Source organism: Suncus etruscus, chromosome 3 (genome assembly GCF_024139225.1).
Source record: "Suncus etruscus isolate mSunEtr1 chromosome 3, mSunEtr1.pri.cur, whole genome shotgun sequence".
Classification (NCBI taxonomy): Eukaryota; Metazoa; Chordata; class Mammalia; order Eulipotyphla; family Soricidae; genus Suncus; species Suncus etruscus.
The window spans coordinates 106,672,235-106,691,416 of record NC_064850.1 but is presented as its reverse complement, the minus strand read 5'-3'; the positions used below and the strand labels follow the sequence as shown (position 1 = coordinate 106,691,416).

At 36.6% G+C, this 19,182-nt stretch overlaps 1 protein-coding gene across 1 annotated transcript; it reads right to left on the bottom strand.

Annotated features, from left to right (window-relative positions):
- Positions 1–1,376: 1,376 nt before the first annotated feature.
- CTSO (cathepsin O) lies at positions 1,377–16,128 on the bottom strand. The gene is made up of 8 exons (XM_049770862.1): positions 15,892–16,128; positions 9,193–9,301; positions 8,152–8,291; positions 6,319–6,486; positions 4,595–4,716; positions 2,688–2,851; positions 1,935–2,027; positions 1,377–1,627 (listed from the first exon to the last, which is right to left on the bottom strand). The coding sequence occupies exons 1-8, from the start codon at positions 16,126–16,128 to the stop codon at positions 1,593–1,595; spliced, it is 1,068 nt and encodes a 355-aa protein (XP_049626819.1). The 3' UTR covers positions 1,377–1,592.
- Positions 16,129–19,182: the final 3,054 nt, after the last annotated feature.

Sequence of the window (19,182 nt, the reverse complement as noted above, 5' to 3'; positions counted from 1 at the left end):
TTCTGTTTTTTAAGTTTAAATTTTGCTCTCACTTATATGGAACAAATGTATTATGATCAACTATATTAATTATGTGCTACATGCTTCTTAAATAAAGTAAATTTAAAAAAGAGTCTCATAAATTTTTAATATCTTGAGGGTTGGTGGACTACTTTGAAATTACTGAAGTTAAAGGCTAAGGAGTTTATGAGGTAGACCCATAAATAGTAGAGATTATAGATACTAAAGAACATGTTTCCAGAAAAGCCAGATGACACGGAAACACATTTACGCAGGAGAAAAGCTACACAAAGAGAAGATGGGCTAGTAAAGTGTAGCTGACCTGATTATATACCTAGGATTTCTTTTAAGCTTATTGATTGGCTGATTACATAAAATTGATTATGCTATCTGAAGTGAGGCTTTAGGAAGTATAAGCATTTTCCTCTTTTCTTTGTTTATTTTAAGGAGAGGAACACAGAATTGTTCCCTGAAGTCCCTGAATTCCCCTGACTGGTTGCCTGGTGACACTGAAGTAAAGCTGTCAAATAATAAAACTAAAAATTATATTTATGAATACAGATGAAATTGTATTCATGTAAATCACATGAGTTTTACTATGTTGGCAAAATGTAAATCATACACTTACAGACACATTCTTCATAACCAAAATGAAAAAAAGTTTACTTTATTAAAAATGTTATAAAAATCTTGAAAAGTTGAAGTATTCATCATTTAAAGAATTTACCATGATAAAGAATTTATATTTAGTGAATTAAGATATTAATCAAGTTAAAACGATCTTTTTGCTTTGAGATAGTATCAGAAAGCATTAATATCATAAGGAAGTTAGTAAATAAGTACAAATCAGTACGAATTAGAACAACCAAAGAAAATTGATTTAGTCATACTTGGGTAATTCTATTATTTATCATTAAAATACAAATATTTATATTTCTCATGTTTCTAAGCAACTTGATACACAAAGAGTGACTTTAGGGCTAAGAAAATGGCTTAAGTTATAGAGCCTCTATCTTGTACATGTGAAGCTCTGAGTTTAATCCCTAGTACCACACATCCCTAGGTCAGGCATTCGTAACAATTTAAAAATTAATTTTATTTTTCATTTGATCTAACTACAGTCTAAAAGGTAAAGCACCATTCATTGATGTAAAATAACTTATTTAAAAATATTTTTGTGCTCCATTCAATGGCTCATGACTCGGAAAAACAAACATGATTTTAAATTGGTATAAAAATAATTATACAAAATTAAGTTAGTTATTTTTACAAGCTAAGAGGCTACACTTGCTCACAAACAAAAATAAATTTGATCACCTTTTACTCCTACCTGAAATATAGCATTGAAATAAACAAATGGAAGACAAAAAAAGTAAACCAATCTAGATAAGAGAATTTTCTAAGTGAAAGCACTTAAAGTATCTTCTAAAGTGACTTTCATGTTTGTATAGGCCCATTCTTGACATTTCTCTAGGTCATGGCACTGGAGATCTTCATGACAACCTAAACAAGCATCCTAGAACTTAGATTAAAAAATTCTAGGCGCTTGATACTATTGTGGGATGTTGATTTCACTTGATCTGTTCAATATTTCACACAACCACAGCAGAAACCGAATCTGCAATACCTAAAACAAAAGAAATTGTTAGTCTGAATAGTTCTTTAGACTGGGATTATACCTGGGTTGCCTGCACCCAATTAGGGAAGACAAATGACCTTCCCTTTATACTACCACTCTGGTCTCATGTTTAAGGTCTGTCTCTTTTTAAAAACACTTCTTTTATTTTTTATCAATTCACTAAGAAATGAAAATAATTATTGTAAATCTAAATGCATACCACAGGAAGAGTATTAAGTATTACATCAATCATTTTAGCTTTTTGTTATTTCCTTGTCTTTTAGCCTGGGTTTTTAAGAATAAATTTGTTACTCACCACAGATATTACCTCCCATTTTCACATGGACATAACCAGCTACTCCCCAGGAACTGCCCCATGAGTTCCGCACAATCCAATAGGGAATACTTCCTACAAAACACAAATGGGTAATGCACCCTGAAGCATCTACTTTCTGTCATGAATATGGGTCTATCTAAAGTTTATCTTCATAAATGGAGTAGTTCTGATAAAAAGACCAAAATGCACAATGATGCTAATATAAACTAAGTAAACTTGAGTAAATGGAGTAGTTCTGATAAAAAGACCAAAATGCACAATGATGCTAATTTAAACTAAGTAAACTTGAGTTATACTTATTTCATACTGTAATCAATGGACAAGTATATCAAATTAATTTTTCTTGATACAGAAACTGAATGGATGCAATGAACCATAAACACACACATACATACACTCATACGCACACTTATACACATTTCCAAAGAAACAAAATAATTGCTAGATACCTATGATCAGATAATACGTAGTTTTCCTGTATCAACATTTATTTCAATAGGATAAAAATGGACATTTTTCAAATCAAGAATTGTTTTAACCAGTCCTCTAGTAGAACTGGTTTCCTTCTTTAATTTTTCCTTAATTTCTAAGAAGTCATATTTGTAACTAAAAGTATTATAAAAACTCTGAAGACTTAGTTATCAGGACCATATTTTATATTTGAAAGTGGCAAGTGGTGGCCAATTTGAGTTCAAATTAGAAATCAGTCCATTTAGTTTTATCTGCACTTACCCGTTTTATCAAACCCAGTTATAAGAACTGCATGGTTTGCTTCTCCACTAGAACAATGATGTTGTATTATGCCTCCGAGATAATCCTGCCAACTCACTGCATCCACTGTCACTATCAAAGGGCCTAATGTAAGCAGTGCTTTTGCCATTTCTTCTTCTTGGCCACTACCGAAAGATAATATATTTAGTTAATTAAAGATTAAGTTAATTTTTATAATAAAAGTATTTCATCAACATCTATTTGTCCTGTGCATGGGGTAGGTTTAGTTGTAATGATAGAAGCCTTAAATATGGCATTTTCCAATTTTGATACTTGTCACAATTGATAAAACTACCCAAGAGAGGCAACATGATACAAATTTTGGGAGAGAGAGACAAATGGTAAGTTCTGAGTCCCATAAAACTGGGTTCAGACTTCTCTTGTATGCTAAAATCATTCCATCTTTCTTGAAGAGCCAATGTGAAGATAAAATTGTAGTTATATACTATAAAGCATACCTCACATAAAACTTTTAATCTGGGTTTGCAAAAGCCATTATTTCCTTCCTTAATTTCTAAGAAGTCATCTAAATATCAATATATGTATTTTTTTATTTTTTATTTTTTGATTTTTGGACCACACCCAGTGAAACTCAGGGGTTACTCCTGGCTATGTGCTCAGAAATAGCTCCTGGCTTGGGAGACCATATTGGGATGCTGGAGGATCGAAGCAGGGTCCATCCTAGGTTAGCTTGTGCAAGGCAAGTGCCCTACCGCTTGTGCATTGCTCCGGCCCCAAGGTCATATATATTTTTACTTATTTTGTTTGCTGTTTGTCTTTATCATTTAAATATAGTTCCTTAGTGGGAATTCTGACTGTTTTGTTTACTGCTGAATTTCCAGAACCCAAAACAGTGTTAAGTTAATGTGTGCAAATATATCAAAGAAACGTCTTATAGAGCCTAACATAGTTAGCTTAGCATTATAATTATCTTATTTAATTTTTTTGTTTGTTTGTTTTTGGACCACACCCGGTGATGCTCAGGGGTTAGTCCTGGCTATGTTCTCAGAAATAGCTGCTGGCTTGGGGGACTATAGGAGATGCCAGGATATCAAACCACTGTCTGTCCTAGGCTAGCGTGGGAAAGGCAGACACCTTACCACTTGTGCCACCACTCTGACCCCTATCTTATTTAATTTTTTTTTTTTTTTTGGTTTGTAAGCCACACCAAGTGAATGCCCAGGTCTAAATCTTGGCTCTGTTTAGGGATCACTCCTGCAGAAGAGGGGAAGTCTGAGGATGTGGGAACCTCTCTATATATTATGCTGAGATCAAACCAGCTCACCATGCATAATGCTTAGCTTTGTACTATCAGACCCCAAATAGTTTAATGCTCAGAGTACATATTAAAAAACATTTAAGTTCCTCTTCCTTATTAAACACAAGATTGTGTGAATACTGGACCAGGCTCAATACAGGCAACTTTTGTATTCTCTATTTTATAGCAGTGAATCTTTTTTATTTTCTGTATCTTCCTAACTTTCTCAATTTGCTTCTCATGATGAGGAACACACTCAATCATTTTTACCAATGTTTTGAAAATCTAATTCATTCTTATGAACCCCAAGGAATGAATATATTAGAGATTTTCCCAGATATAAACATATTAATTTAAGTTTGTAATGTGTTTTGAGATGATACAAAGAAAATGAGGCATGCTTCATTTAAGAAACAATACTCATTGCATTTCATGTTGCAATGTCTATATCAGATATGACTGGTACAAGTCTCTCCAGTTAAAATTATTGTATAATTCAAAATGATTATGAGTATCCTCATAATGTCTGCAATAAAAGTATGAATTCCCTATCATCCACAGGTCATATATTAAGACATACAGATAAAAATGCAATACAATAGACAATTACCTGAAGTCATATACATAATAACCTTTGACTGAAAATCCAGAATGTGAAGCAGAAAAATAATGGCAGAAGCCATTATTTGCTTTGAATGGATACTCTGAATCTTTCACCAGTTTTACTTGAGTCTAAAAGAAGATAAGCATCAGAAGATATTTTGGTCATAAAGTCTTTCTAAGTGTTATGCAGAACTTTATCTTTAGATTCTGTCACTTTGAGGACAACGTGCCCTGAAGTTTTGCTATTTGAGTCATTTTCAGAGGGATGTTTCAGACCTTTTGAATCTTGTGCTTATAATCCTCAAATCTGGGGATCTGTTATTTTTTCTTTAAAATGTATTATTATTTTAATTTTGGGTTATGATACTATTAATAATGGCTTCTCCTGGACATAATTCCAACAGATAATTCCATCAGATCCATCACCAGTGCATTGTCTCTCTCTATGAGTACAGCACTCACTTATGATGCTATGATTGCTGTCCACTAGTTTGAGAAAAGTTAAAATTATATAGTTATCAATTGCCACAAATTGCCTTTTATTGATTTGTTGTCTAATGTTTACATTTAACAATCTTAAGTTTTCATAAAGAAATCAATATAAAATAAATCTGCTCTAAGCATGCCAACAAGGTTGGGGACAATGGTGGAGGGAAAGTCAAACTGGTGGAGGGATTGGTGTTGGAATATTTTATTCCTGAAACTATTATAAACAGCTTTGTGAATCATGGTTCCTTAATAAAAATAACTTTCAAAATAGAAACAAACAGAACTTGCTGTAGTGTGTCAAAATAATAGGCAAGGTGATCATGATCTGTCCCAAGGAATCCTCTTGGTTCCAAGATCTTCAAAGAAATCTTTAAATGCTGGTACTGGATACTCTCAGTAATCTAGAGTCATTAACTTTCATTAGCACCTCCACAGATTTGGAAAAAGACTGCCCAGTTTCATTGCTGGATAGATTAGAGCAGCCCTCTTCATTCTAGTTCAGCTACTCCAAGGCCTTACCAAGCACACTGGCTTATAAACACAAGCAGTGGTGAAGTCTGGGTTTCTCTCTATCCATATCTCTATGAGCCATTGATTTATTTGGCACCAAATCTAGTTGCTGCCCATACACAATTCCGCTTTCTGAATATGAGTTTATATAAGAGGAGGGACCCATAATTCATTGCACCCTCTTTGAGTGGCTTCACACAATTGATGCAGGACCTATGGAATGTCAAAAAAACTTTTTTGAGTGTAGCACAGAACCAGAGGCTCAGTTCTTGCTCAGCTAATAATCTAGCAAAAAGATCTTATGAGATCTCATTATTTTTGTCTGAAACAAGCAACTAAATTAGGGGAATCTCTTTGTACTGTCCCCAGTAGGCTTAATATTTGGAACTTCTATGTAAAATTATCAGTATATGTTTTCATTTTTCTGCACCATGATTTGAACTAAATTTGCAAAAAATTCTACACTTACCTACTAAAAAAGTTGAGGTACTACTATAATTGTATTTCTAATAACATCTATAGGTAAGACACTTTTTTACTCTTTGATTTTTTAGTGACTCATTTGTATGAAAACAATTAATCAAAATATGTTGTAACTCATTAAATATACAGCCATTGAAATTTAAAAACTTGGGAACATTATTTAACATGTGAAAATAAACAGGAGTTATGCAAACATTATACAAGTACAAGAGGAATCAGAGTTAAAAAAAAAAACTGAAAAAGACATACCTTATTTAACCATTCCAAAGCACTGAGAATAGAGCCTCCATGACAGCCATAATTATTATAGGCACAGTCAATCACCTGCTGTACACTCAGTTCTTCTAGGATCTTCCCTTTTATTGCAAATGCTGATTCTACTGCACCCACCACACTGAAAGCCCAGCATCCCCCACACTGTTTAAAAATAAAACCAGAAAGTTATATAGTATTCAATAATGCTCAGATCAAGTATACTAGCTATTGACCTCAAACCAAAGTAGTTAGATGTTCCAACCACACATAATTGGTTTAAAAACAAAGCAATAGAAGAAAAAATAGATTGGAGAGCTATTCTTGGTACAATCATGGGTACTTCCAGGCCAACCAGCCTCTACCAACTCCCTGAAGAATTTTTCTTTTATTCTATCAAAAGGAAAAACAGCAATTTTTCATGGGAGAAGGTGGCAGGCCAAGTACAGCCATGTTTCCTCATTTATAAATGCTTGGGCTCTCACCAGCCTCTTTACCTTCTTTAAACTACAGTTCTGAATATTAATGTTTATACCAATATTTTTCAGCATCACCATTTTCTTTTTTGGTTTTTGGGCCACACCCATTTTGACGCTCAGGAGTTACTCCTGGCTATGAGCTCAGAAACTGCTCCTGGCTTGAGGGAACCATATGGGACGCCAGGGGATTGAATCTTGGTCCGTCCTACACTAGGACTTGCAAGGCAGACACCTTACCTCTAGCGCCACCTTCCAGGCCCCAGCATCACCCATTTTCTAATAAAGTCACACAATCTGGACACTACTTAAAATAAATGTCCATCCTCTAGAGAGATCTAAGTTTCCAAACTTACTTGGTCTACTACCCTCTTCCCCCCCCCACACCAAAAAAAAAAAAAAAACTCAGGGCAAATAAACCTGGAAATCTACCAATTTAAATGACCAAAAAGAAAGTGTTCACTCTTTTTTTTTAGTCAAAAAGAACTTCACACACTCTTGAAATTCCTTTGGAACAATAAATGTCCATGTATAGCTAAAGCAATTTATGAAAAGGAAAACAAGATGGAAGGCATAAAAAAAAAGAGAGTTCACACATTAGCTTTATTTCTTTGTGATCTGAACTACTCGACAGTTCTTAAACATTTAACATGTGGAGACTTTTGCTATCACTATTTTTTCATTTTCCTTTTCAACTACCATTACGTGCTGTTCCCAGTCTCATTTCTCCCATTTATCACATGTATTCATTTATCACAAATGGAAGCTGTCCTTGTACCTACCCTCAGGTGATATTTTCCTTTTAGACTTATTAAATATTTAGTAGTCAAATTTACCATTTCTATTCTTCTTATACTCTTCAGAACACTAGGAAAATATGATCCAGTTATTGGAATCCTGAGACCAAGGGCTCGTGGCAATGGCACTAAATGAGTGAACATGCCAGAGATTTTTCTAGAAGATAAGTGCTGTATGGTCATCTGGTTCTCATTTTTGTGCATTTAATATAGTGAAATCCTTGCATGTTGGATAAGCTTTTTGTTTGTTTTGTTTTTGTTTTTATTTTTCTGCACCATGATGTGAATTAAATTTGCAAAAAATTCTACACTTACCTACTAAAAAAGTTGAGATACTACTATAATTGTATAGCACACAGCACACAGCAGCTGTACTCAAAATTATTTCAGTGTCTGCACTAGGGGGTCACTCTTACAAATGCTAGAGATTGAACTTGGGTCAAATGAGTAAAAGACCAGCAGCTTATTCCCTGTACAATCTCTGTTGTTAAGACTTAACTTCAAAGGTGATTCCCCATATTTAGAGAATTAAAAATGACAAAGGGCCTACCACTTACCTCCTTCTGGTTTCTCACTGGTGTGATGACATGTTTGTCCCTCCAATCAAATTTTAATGGCAAAGACACATCAGAGATAGATTTCTCTTTTCCTGGTGAATAGCGGGGAAATCTGGAAGTTTTGCTTCTTAAATAAATAGCTGAATAGAAACAGAGGGGAAATTCCAGTTGATAAATTATAGGGAGAGTCTCTTGAAGTCTTTTTAGACAAATTTTAAAACAGAATAGTAGTTTCCAAATTCAGTTTGCCTTTTTTGGTTTTCTTTCATGCTTTTCATGATATGAGCTGTATCCTCAGAAAGCTACTAAAGGTAAGAATTCCTATAATAGGGCAAAAATTCTCAAAAAAAATGACTTGAACTGGAGCAATTATGAAAAAGAGCACAATGGCCATCATTTAACTTATCACAACCCATGGAAAAAGGACAAAAAATCAATAGAAAAAAAGAGGCAATGTACTTTAATGTCACCAAAAGTCTATTTTTATAATATTTAATGATAATTAAAAAGCCATAACTATAAATTTACTTTTCTGTTAAAATTGAGAACTTATTTGACATTTCAAAGTTTTTACCATGGTAACTTTAATTTATAATTAAGTTCTTTTAAAAAAAATTGTAAGAAATGGGGACCAGAGTCATAACACAGCTGTAGGGCATTTACCTCCCACACTGCCAACCCAGGATGAACCTGGGTTCAGTTCCTGACATATCCCATATAGTCCCCAAAGCCTGCCAGGAGTGATTTCTGAGCACAAAGTCAGGAGTAACCCATGAGCCGCCGGATGTGGCCCACAAACAAAAAACAACAACAACAAATAATAAACAAGTAAAAAACAAAGAAATTGGAAAGTATATGACACCATAAAATAGCATCTAACCCCAAATTATTTCATTTTGGGGGTCACACATAACAGTGCTCAGGTATTACTCCTGTTATATTTCTCAGGGGACCATTAGATGCCAATGATAAAATTTGGGTATCCTGTATGGAAAGTATGCACGCTAGCTCTATGCACTATGTCCCCAAACCATATAATACCTTTAAACTCCTCTGGAAATAAGTAAGAAAACTGATTTATTCCATAAACAGCAGTGGAGTTGTCACTGGGAAATAAAGAATTCAAATATCGTTGTCTTTTAAGACTTTCCTAAAAGGAAAAGAAAAAAAAAAACAACATAAGCACAAAGAAAGTGAAGTTTATATCACTTGTGTTTCTTTTCAAAGTACTATCTTTGCAACTAACCTGGAAATATCCTTCAGAACTAAAAATCAAAGCGTAAAATATTTTTAAAGGTAGCAATAAAAACTTTTAAAAAATAATTATATCAGATCTATAAATGATTGTGTAAGCATCACTATTTAATTTCAGGAATATTTTGATTCTCATAATGGTATCTATCTCTTATGAACTTATAATTCCTCTTCATGCTCCTCTTTATTCATCATATTGATAGCTCAATGTATATGTTTACTAGAGTGAAAAGTAAAATAAATTGAAGCTAATGTTAATGGAAAATTGATCAAGGAGGGGAGTGATTGAACAATCATAAATTTAGATATTGAATTTTCTTCAATTTGAATTTCCCAGAATTAAATGATGAAGCAAGAAGAAATGAAGGAGTAAGTATTAACCATATGGATCAAATTCTATTTGAGTTTGGGGACATCTCTATATCACTTTGGGGAAAAGACTATAAAAGAAAGGTGGTTTTAAAAATGTTCCAGGAAGATGGATCATTTTGTCTATCAATAAGGAAAGTTTGCATGACTATTATTTAGCGACATTTTAGCTCCGAATTTTCTGACCCTTATCTTAGACTTGTCTTCTATCAAACATGCTTTGAATTCCTAACATCAACTAATTATGTGGAAAATAAAACTTTAGGAGTCTGTGATCTGATGTTTCTAACTAGCTCTTTTTTTTTTTTTTTTTTTTTTTGGTTTTTGGGTCACAGCCGGTGACACTTAGGGATGACTCCTGGCTCTGCGCTCTGCGCTCAGAAATTGCTCTTGGCTTGGGGGGACCATATGGGACGCCGGGGGAATCGATTCATTGTCCTAAGTAGTGTGTGCAAGGTAGACGCCTTACAGCTTGCGCCACCACTCCAGCTCCCAACTCTAGCTCTTTTTATATATGAACTTATGTGCTTGCTGTATTTTCTGACAATCAGTAAATGAAATGAAGCTCAGGCCTATCTTATTCATCAGTGTTCCTCACCTAGAGTAGATCTTTAGCATACAATAGATGATTATTTAATGATTATGGGTAAATATAGAAATAAATTTTTTGTAGTAATTAGAGGCTGTAGCTGACTGTGTGCTCAGGGGTTACTGCTGGCTCTGTGCTTCAAGATCACTCTTAATGGGACATAGGAGGCCACTCATATTCTGGAGAGCTATGTGCAGCCTTTCCCTGCTGTTACCTCTGACTCATAATTAACTTTATATAATCTCAGACCCTTAATAACTTGATAATTTGGTAATGTGAGATTTTGTTTTTTCCTTATTGTATGTGCTTGGAGTAGCCATCATTGTTTTTTTGTTTGAGTGCAAATAGGTGGGTGAATAAACAGTGTTTGCATTCTTTATTTTATTGGAGTTACCATAATATGGCTCAACAGTGCCATCATTTAGGTTTCATTGTTCAAGATTACTGCAGCAAAATTCCCAAGACACTCCCCCACTATTCTAATGTCACTCCTAGTCCACCTCTTCCTGCCACTCCAACATCTTCTCCCAACTGCTCAGGTATATAGTCAAAATAGGATGATTAAGCAATAAAATATAAAACATATAATGTACTTTAACCACTTAAAATAATCACATATAGATTCTGACTAGGATTTGGAAGAAGAAATATAAGTAAAGAACAAATTAAAATACAAAGCAAGAATGTATAATCATCAGACTATTAACTTCAGGAAGGCAGAGAATTCTTTTGTTCTCTGAATATTGACTGATGGCTTTGTGAGCTGGAGTAATTAAGAGATATTGAGAAAGTGACTCTGGTAGCCATTTGTGAGCTGAAGTAATTAAGAGATATTGAGAAAGTGACTCTGGTAGTCATGAGAACATCTGCACATGGCCAGAGAGATAGTATAGTGGGTAGGGGCTTTGCCTTCCATGCAGCCAATCCATGTTCAATCCTTATCATCCCATATGGTCCCTTGAGTCTGTCAGGAATGATTCCTGAGTACAGCCAGGAGTAAACCCTGTGCATTACTGGATGTAAGCCCAAACTAAAAAAATATCAAAGCAAAACAAAAAATATGGGCTTCATAGACACCCCACCTTCCCATCTGCTGGAAGATTAGTTGTCTCATGTTTGGTTACTAGAAGTAGCCCAAGAGTAACCCTGGTTTTCAATGCTGTACCCAGCACATGACTTAAGACTGAGGGGCGGCTATTTGGGGAAATATTTTGAACTTCTTCAAGAATGGGGCAATAATGGTGGATGACTCTCTGGTCGGTTCATACCACTCTGTTCAATTAAGGTCAGAGTTGCTATGCAATCAACTTTCCCTATTCATCTCCCTATTACCTCTTAACAAAGAAAACAAAAAGAACTGAAAAGGAGAATAAACCTATTACCCATAACAAAATGAAAGAAAAACCTTTATCTCTAGAGATGCTTTAAGAATTTAAAGGTCCATCCTTGGAAAACTTCATTATAAATATGAAAATTATAATAATAAATTTGACAATCTGGAGAGATAGCATGAAGGTAAGGCATTTGCCTTCCAGGCAGAAGGACAGTGGTTTGAATCCCAGCATTCCAAATGGTCCCCCGCACCTGCCAGGAGCAATTTCTGAACCTAGAGCCAGGAATAATGCCTGAGCGATGCCGGGTGTGACCCAAAAACCAAAACCAAAACCAAAAAACAAACAAAAAAAAACTGACAATCTCCTGAAATTATCCAAGTTTTTTTGGAAGACACAAATTATCCAACCTGAATAGGAGAAATGGAAAGCTTGAACAAATATTTGTCAAATAAGAACTTTAAATTAGCTCTTGGAAAGTTTTCTAAAAGGTAAGTTCAGACTAAGATGACTTCATTGATGTATCCCTACACAATTCAAGAATAAGTTTGGACAGAAGTGGTTGAGTATTTGCCTTGGAGATTTGAGGTCTGGGATTCAATCCCAGGCTTTGTACTTTATCACTTGACTCCTTCAGTTTTCTCAGTGTGACCAAAATATGAGGCTATACTCTGCAATCATTTCTTGGCCTTTTGACTAAGATCAACTATAAAATAAGTTTAGTTTTGATTTTATGAGAACAGTCTTTTTTAAGACCTGATTCTAAAATCAAAGATATCTCAAGAAAATAAAACTGTATACCAATAGCTAGCAAGGTTATAAAAAAGACACTCTCAAAATAAACTGCTTTAAAAATAATTAACAGTCTATCAAAAGAACTCTACAGCACCGTAACAAAGTGTAGCCTATCCAAAGTTACTATGTCAGTGAGCTGGGGAGATAGGTTTGTTTTAAGGGTAAAACAATGCCTTTAAATGTGAGGCCTTTAGTTCCATTTATAACACTGCCTGGTTCTCCAGCACTGCCAGGTGAGCCCTGGTTGCTCTAAATTCTGCCTGTCCTGAATAAGACCAGAATGACTGCATTGCTCTGAGCACTACCAGAGTGACCAAAGTGCTACACGCACTATTAGAATGTCTACAGTGTTCCAAACATCATCAGAGTGACCCCTATAAAAACACTTTGTTGCTTTAACACTTGAACATATTACATCATGTTTATTGAATAGTGAAAATTGCAGTAATATTTTTCAATAGGCATATAAATATCAAACAGAATCATTGAATGTAGTATCTTTCATGATAACAATTCCCATAAAAAAGTGACTAAAAGAGGGTCAGGGCTGTTGTAATAATGAGGCATTTGCCTTGCACACAGCCAGCTTCAGATGGTCTCCTGAGCCCCTCAGTAGTGATCTCTGAACAGAGAGTCAGGAATAACCCCTGAACACAGATGGGAGTGGCCCCCAAAAGCAAAACAAGAATAAATAAAATTTCTTCAAAATGATTAGGAAAATGTATGAACTGCTTCTATTTGTCAGTGGCCATTTTCTAACGAATTCCACTTAGGAATCACTCCTGTCATTTCAAAACTGCTCAGAACACATTTCAAGGTAACTTAATATTTAAAATATGACTTGCTCAAATTAAAATAATCTGACTGTAAAGTTCTCTGTATTGCTTCCACCCCAAAATATATACCCTTCTGACCATGTAGGACTAATAATGATATTAAAAGTGCATCTATGGGCCTGAGGATAGCATAGCAGTAGGGTGTTTGCCTTGCATGCAGGCAACCCTGGACTGACCTCTGTTTGAATTCCACACCCTGTTTCAGTTCCCAGCGTCCCATATGGTCCCGTGAACCTGCCAGGAGTGATTTCTGAGCACAGATCCAGGAGCAACCCCTGAGCGTCACCTGGTGTGGTCCCCCCCAAAAAAGAAAAAGAAAAGTCAACTATAAGAGGTTGACACCAGTGTTGGGATTGGCCCTGATTCCAACTATGAAACCCAACTATGAAGGCCTTTGTAAATCACAATGGTTTCAATAAAATTAAAATTAAAAAAATCAACTATAGCAAGTATATCTATATCTAGACCAGCCATTGTAAAATATTGATAATAAAAAAATGGCTTAAAAGTTAACATTATTTTATAGATAACAAAGTAACATGTATTATTATAGCAAGAAACTTTAAGGAAAATTTTTGAAGTTTTATATAAAAGTAACAAATAATCATTATTCTACGGTGCGTTCATACATTTTATTTAGATTACTATTGGATCCCATCTGACACAAAAAGGATAAATATATCAACAGTTTTTGAGTAAAAAAGGATGATTAGTTGGTTATCAATAACTATGTAGGTTGTAGCACAAAGAAGAATAATTCAAACCACACAGTTAGAGGAGCCCACGTCCTGAGCATCCAAACTTCTACAGGAGTGAAAGTCAAGAGAGTGAGGTTGCTATCCTATCAGGGACCTGCAAAGCCCATGTGCTTCCTGCCCTTGCATAGATTTTGAGAAGTGCGACAGCATATTTATTCAGGCCACGTAACCTTATTATTAGTCTGAGGAGTTCAGCACGACAAACCAAGGTCAGGATAGGCTCAGAATACAGACAAAACACTTTGTCCTCTAGCAACTACATCAGTGCTCCTGGTCTAGCCAAGTGCAACTGAACAAATGGGAATTGAAAAAATAAATAAATAAATAAATGATGAAAACGGGGGGATGTGCAAAAATTTTTCTAATTAAAAAAAATTGGGGAAAACATAAGAGTGCCACAGAACACAAAATATTGGAGCTGTCCAGGAAAAGAGGATGAAAAAAATCTCAAAAAGCAGAGTTTCTTGAAAAATAGTGTGTGTGTGTGTATGTGTGTGTGAGAGGGGGAGAGAGAGAGAGAGAGAGAGAGAGAGAGAGAGAGAGAGAGAGAGAGAGAGAGAGAGAGAGAGAGAGAGAGAGGGAGGGAGGGAGGGAGGGAGGGAGGGAGGGAGGGGGAGAGAGATAGAGAGGTTCAAAGTAGATATTTTCTGCCATTACTTTCTTTAGTTTCAGGAAGAAACCCTTAATAATTTCACAGGTCTGTTGCAGATTTTCAAGGCACTGGCAAAAATTACTGTAGAGACTTTTCAAATTCCCATTTCACCAAGTCCGAAAGTGTGTTTAAGATTTCTTACTAATTTACAGGTGTTTAAGATGTCTTACTAATTTGTGATGTTCATAACATCATAATATCACAGATGGAAAGGTTTCTAGTAACTCGTCTTAAAAGAAAAAAACTAGTTCCTTTTTTATTTATAGAATTCTGGTGACACAAAAGGGTTACCCAGCGCCCCCTTTCTGAAGGAAGAAGAAAGTGTTCGCCGCCTCGAGTCAAGGAAATAAGCAAAGGCCAACAGTTTGGCAGGTTTAAAGGGCAGCGAGAAGTGTCCCGGGGCCCAGAAAACAAGTGGGTGGGAGCTTCTTCCACTCCAGGATACTTTGTCTATATCCGAGGATCATTTGGGGGCACGTTATCTAAATGCACAGACACAAATCCTTCCTGGAGAAGCCAGTCTTTGGATTAGCCAAGATTATGGAGATCACGACACCCTAACACCCCCTACATACTCACTTTCTCTTTTCTCTCTCTCTCTCTCTCTCTCTCTCTCTCTCTCTCTCTCTCTCTCTCTCTCTCTCTCTCTCTCTCTCTCTCTCTCTCTCTCTCTCTCTCCCTCCCCCCTCTCCTTTCTCTACTCTCTTCTCTCTTTCCTCTCCTCTCTTCTCTTTCCCCTCTTTCCCCTCTCTTCTCTCTCTCTTTTCTCTCCTCTTTCCTCTTCTCTTTGCTCTCTCTTCTCTTTCCTTTCTCTTTCCTTTCTTCTCTCTTTTTCTCTTCTCTTTGCCCTCTCTCCTCTCTTCTCTCCTCTTTCCTCTTCGCTCTCTCCTCTCTCCCCCTCTCCCTCTCTCCCTCTCTCTACAGACAGACAGACACACACACACACACACACACACACACACACACAGACACACACACAGACACACACAGACACACACACAGACACACACACAGACACACACAGACACACACACACACACACACACACACACACACACACACACACACACACAGCCCCCCCGCAGTGCCAGCCCAGCCGAGCCCGGAGACCAAAGGAACCCTGGAAGGGACCCGAGGGGAGGCGCGTGCCCGGTACCCGGAAGGCGGCGGCCGCTCGCTCTGGGCTCGGCGGTTCGGCGGGGACGAAGGCGGCTCCGGACCCCTCTCCCGGGCCGCCGCAGCAGCAAAGGCAGCAGAAGCAGCCAAGCAGCCAGAGACGCTGCAACGCCCGAGCAACCATCCCGCGCGGTGGCCGACTACCATCCCCGCGGGTTCTCTTTCGTTTTGAGGCTCCTCCCCACTCCGAGGTTGGGGAGGGGGCGGGCACGGCCATTTGGGGTGCTCGATCCTGGGTCCTGGGACCCAGATTCTCAGAACCAGCCTTGCCAATGCACTTAACCCCGAACGCCACGCCGGGTAGTGGAAGTTTCTGCCTTCAACCAAGTCCTGCTGTTTCCCGGAAATCGCCCAAGTCATTCCTCTCCCCCCAGTCACTTGGCAGTACAAATTAGGGGAGCTGCCCTTCCAGAATCGAGTTCTTGATTTCATTTCTTTCTTTTTTTTTTTTTTTTCCTCTAGTGGAAACCGAGCTGCATTTGAATTTGCCTCGATTGTAATTCTTTGTTCTTCATGTAGAAATGTCCATAGCATATTCAGGACCTAAAGGGCTTGCAACTTATGTTTGCAACGGAGCACCTCCCACCACAGATATTTTTATTAAAACCTTACACAAATGTGCAATTGTAAATATAAAAAGAAATTTCTTATCCCCAAGATGGTTTCTGTTTGTAGAGGAAGATATAAAACCTACTATGTTTGTCATTATGTTCGATATAATATATGTTATATGTATTTTATATTATATAATACACATATATACAATGTTTGTCAAAATATATGTCATCCTATAAACCACTGTGTACTTTTTTCCATTTCTTTGTTTTGTTTTTGGACACCTGCCCGTGCTCAGGGCTTACTTCTGTGCTCTGGGACCATATATGGTGGCAGGGATAAAACCCAGTCAAGATCCTAACCTGCCTTACTATCTCTTCCATGCCCTCTCACGTTTCAAATGCTGTTTTCTAGCTATTCATATTTTTTAAAATTTTTGACAGCTTTATTTAAACACATTGATTACAAATATGATTGTAGTTAGGTTTCAGTCATGTAAAGAACACCCCCTTTCACCAGTGCAACATTCCTATCATCAGTGTCCCAATGTTTAATGCTTCCCCAACACCAAACTTATAATCACAGGGCTTCATGAATGAATCAAAATAATATACATAAGCCTTTATAATCTGCCTTTCTACCCAATAAACCTAAAATAAGTAGTGTCTATTTTTGTTAGTGTCTTTCCTCCCTCAGTTTTTTATGTATATTTTGCTCAGTTTCAATTGGTGCCTTTGCTCATATGACTTCCTTTTTTTTTTTTTTTTTGTTTAGTTTTTGGGTCACATCCGGCAGTGGTCAGGGGTCACTCCTGGCTCTAAGCTCAGAAATCGCTGCTGGCAGGCTTGGGGGACCATATGGAATGCCGGGATTCGAACCACCGTCCTTATGCATGCAAGGCAAACGCTTTACCTCCATGCTATCTCTCTGGCCCCTCATATGTCTTCCTTAACTTGAAATCTTTCATCCCTTACCAGCTCCCTATGCAAATGTGATTATGTTCTTAAATCTCTTGGCCCTGAAATTTTCCCCTTCACATTCCATATACCAAAATACCTGAATTCTTGTGAATTTGTACGCCAAACATATAAAACATCAGATTTAACTTTTATTGAGTTAGGAGTTTTAATACAAATCATTTGCATTGCCTAAACACAGGGTCTTTTATTGTGTATTGCTCTTCCATCTTTATTAATGTATATTTTCATTGGACCATAATTGAATAATATTACTTTACAACATCTTTTTTATTTAACATATTCACTAACAAATCTGATGCCCAAAATGAGGACAAAAATTGCTGTTTGATTTGATGCAGACTGAACAATCAAATGAAAAATAATTTTTTCCTCAGAATCATTTTTGTTCTTTCACACATCTTTTCATGGACAGAAATGTTTGTCAAAAAGTTCTTTGGGAAATAAAGAACCAATTAAATTTCCCAAAAGCAAAGTAGAAAATAAACTAGTTGTATATTTATATATTCCAAGTTTTTTCTTTTTTTATTGTGACTGAAGTTCATTTACATAGAATTATTTACGATACATAGTGACAATGAATGAAGGGCATTCCCACCACCAATGTTATCCTCCCTCCACTCATTCCCAGCATGTCTCCCACATCTCACTCCTTTACCCCCCAGAATCCTACTGCAAATGGTCGCTGCCTTATAGCTTGTTATAGGTTGGGTATCTATTCTGTTTGGTTTTCCATTCTGGTCATTTTTTAATTTACACTACATGTTCATATGACTGGTCCTGGTATCCTGGTATTTTTCCCCCCTCAATTTATGAGGCTGAATGATTCAAATTATGCTATTCTGTTGGAGGTTAAAAGGTTAAGGAAAAGAGGAGAAAGAATTTGGAATCAACTACCAAAAACAAAATCACCTAATAATATCCACAAAAGTGGGAAAGAAAAAAAAAGTGGAAGAAAAAGGAGAAGGAAGATAATATCAAAAAACAAACAAACAAAAAAAAAAAACAAAACAACACCAGAAAAAGTGCTGCAGTGGCAGGGTTTGTGTTACCCACTTTTTTTTTTTTTGTATAGGCACAGCAAGTATTGTGGAAGGAAGGAAATTCCCATGGCCTAAGAGATTCAGGGTTTCTTCATTCTTGAAGCATATTGTCATGGGAACAACCACTGGCTCCATACCTTCTCATTGCCATATCCCAGGGTTGTTTTTTGTTTGTTTGTTTGTTTTGTTGTTGTTTTTGTTTTTGTGGTGTCAGGAACCTTTCTTCTCTGTTCTGGGTGAAAAAATAAGGCTACTATTAGCTATTCATCTTTAAGCTATTTTTCCATCTACCATACCCATCTACTTTCTTTTCTTCCAGTAGTTCATCACCTACTTCTCTTTCTTTCTTTGTCTTCTCTTTATATTTGTTGGTTTTTCCCTTCGCACTTCATAATTACTAAGTAAAGAACAGACAACAGGAGGAAAGAAACTTTCAATTTAGTTGTCATTTTAATCTGGCAGCATCTTGGGGGAGGACTTACAGGTAGAGAATAAGGAAAATGTTCTTTAAAGGAGACAGGGAGGTAGCAAATGTGAGACTGTGCTGGAGCTCAAGGGAGGTACATCTGTGTTCTGTGTAACATGCATAGAAAATGTGAAGTACCATCACAGTCTGAGTTTGCTGCTCTGCTGAGTTCCTAGGCAACTGTACCAGAAGCAAACAGCTCCCCAGTTATTCTGTCACCCCAGCAGCCA

Coding starts and splice junctions, on each gene's coding strand:
- CTSO (XM_049770862.1), bottom strand. CDS start 16,128: ATGGCCGTGCCCGCCCCCTCCCCAACCTCGGAGTGGGGAGGAGCCTCA. Junction 8,292..9,192: donor ATTTCCAGAGGAGTTTAAAG/GTATTATATGGT, acceptor GTTTCTATTCAG/CTATTTATTTAAGAAGCAAA. Junction 6,487..8,151: donor CAGTGAGAAACCAGAAGGAG/GTAAGTGGTAGG, acceptor ATTTTTAAACAG/TGTGGGGGATGCTGGGCTTT.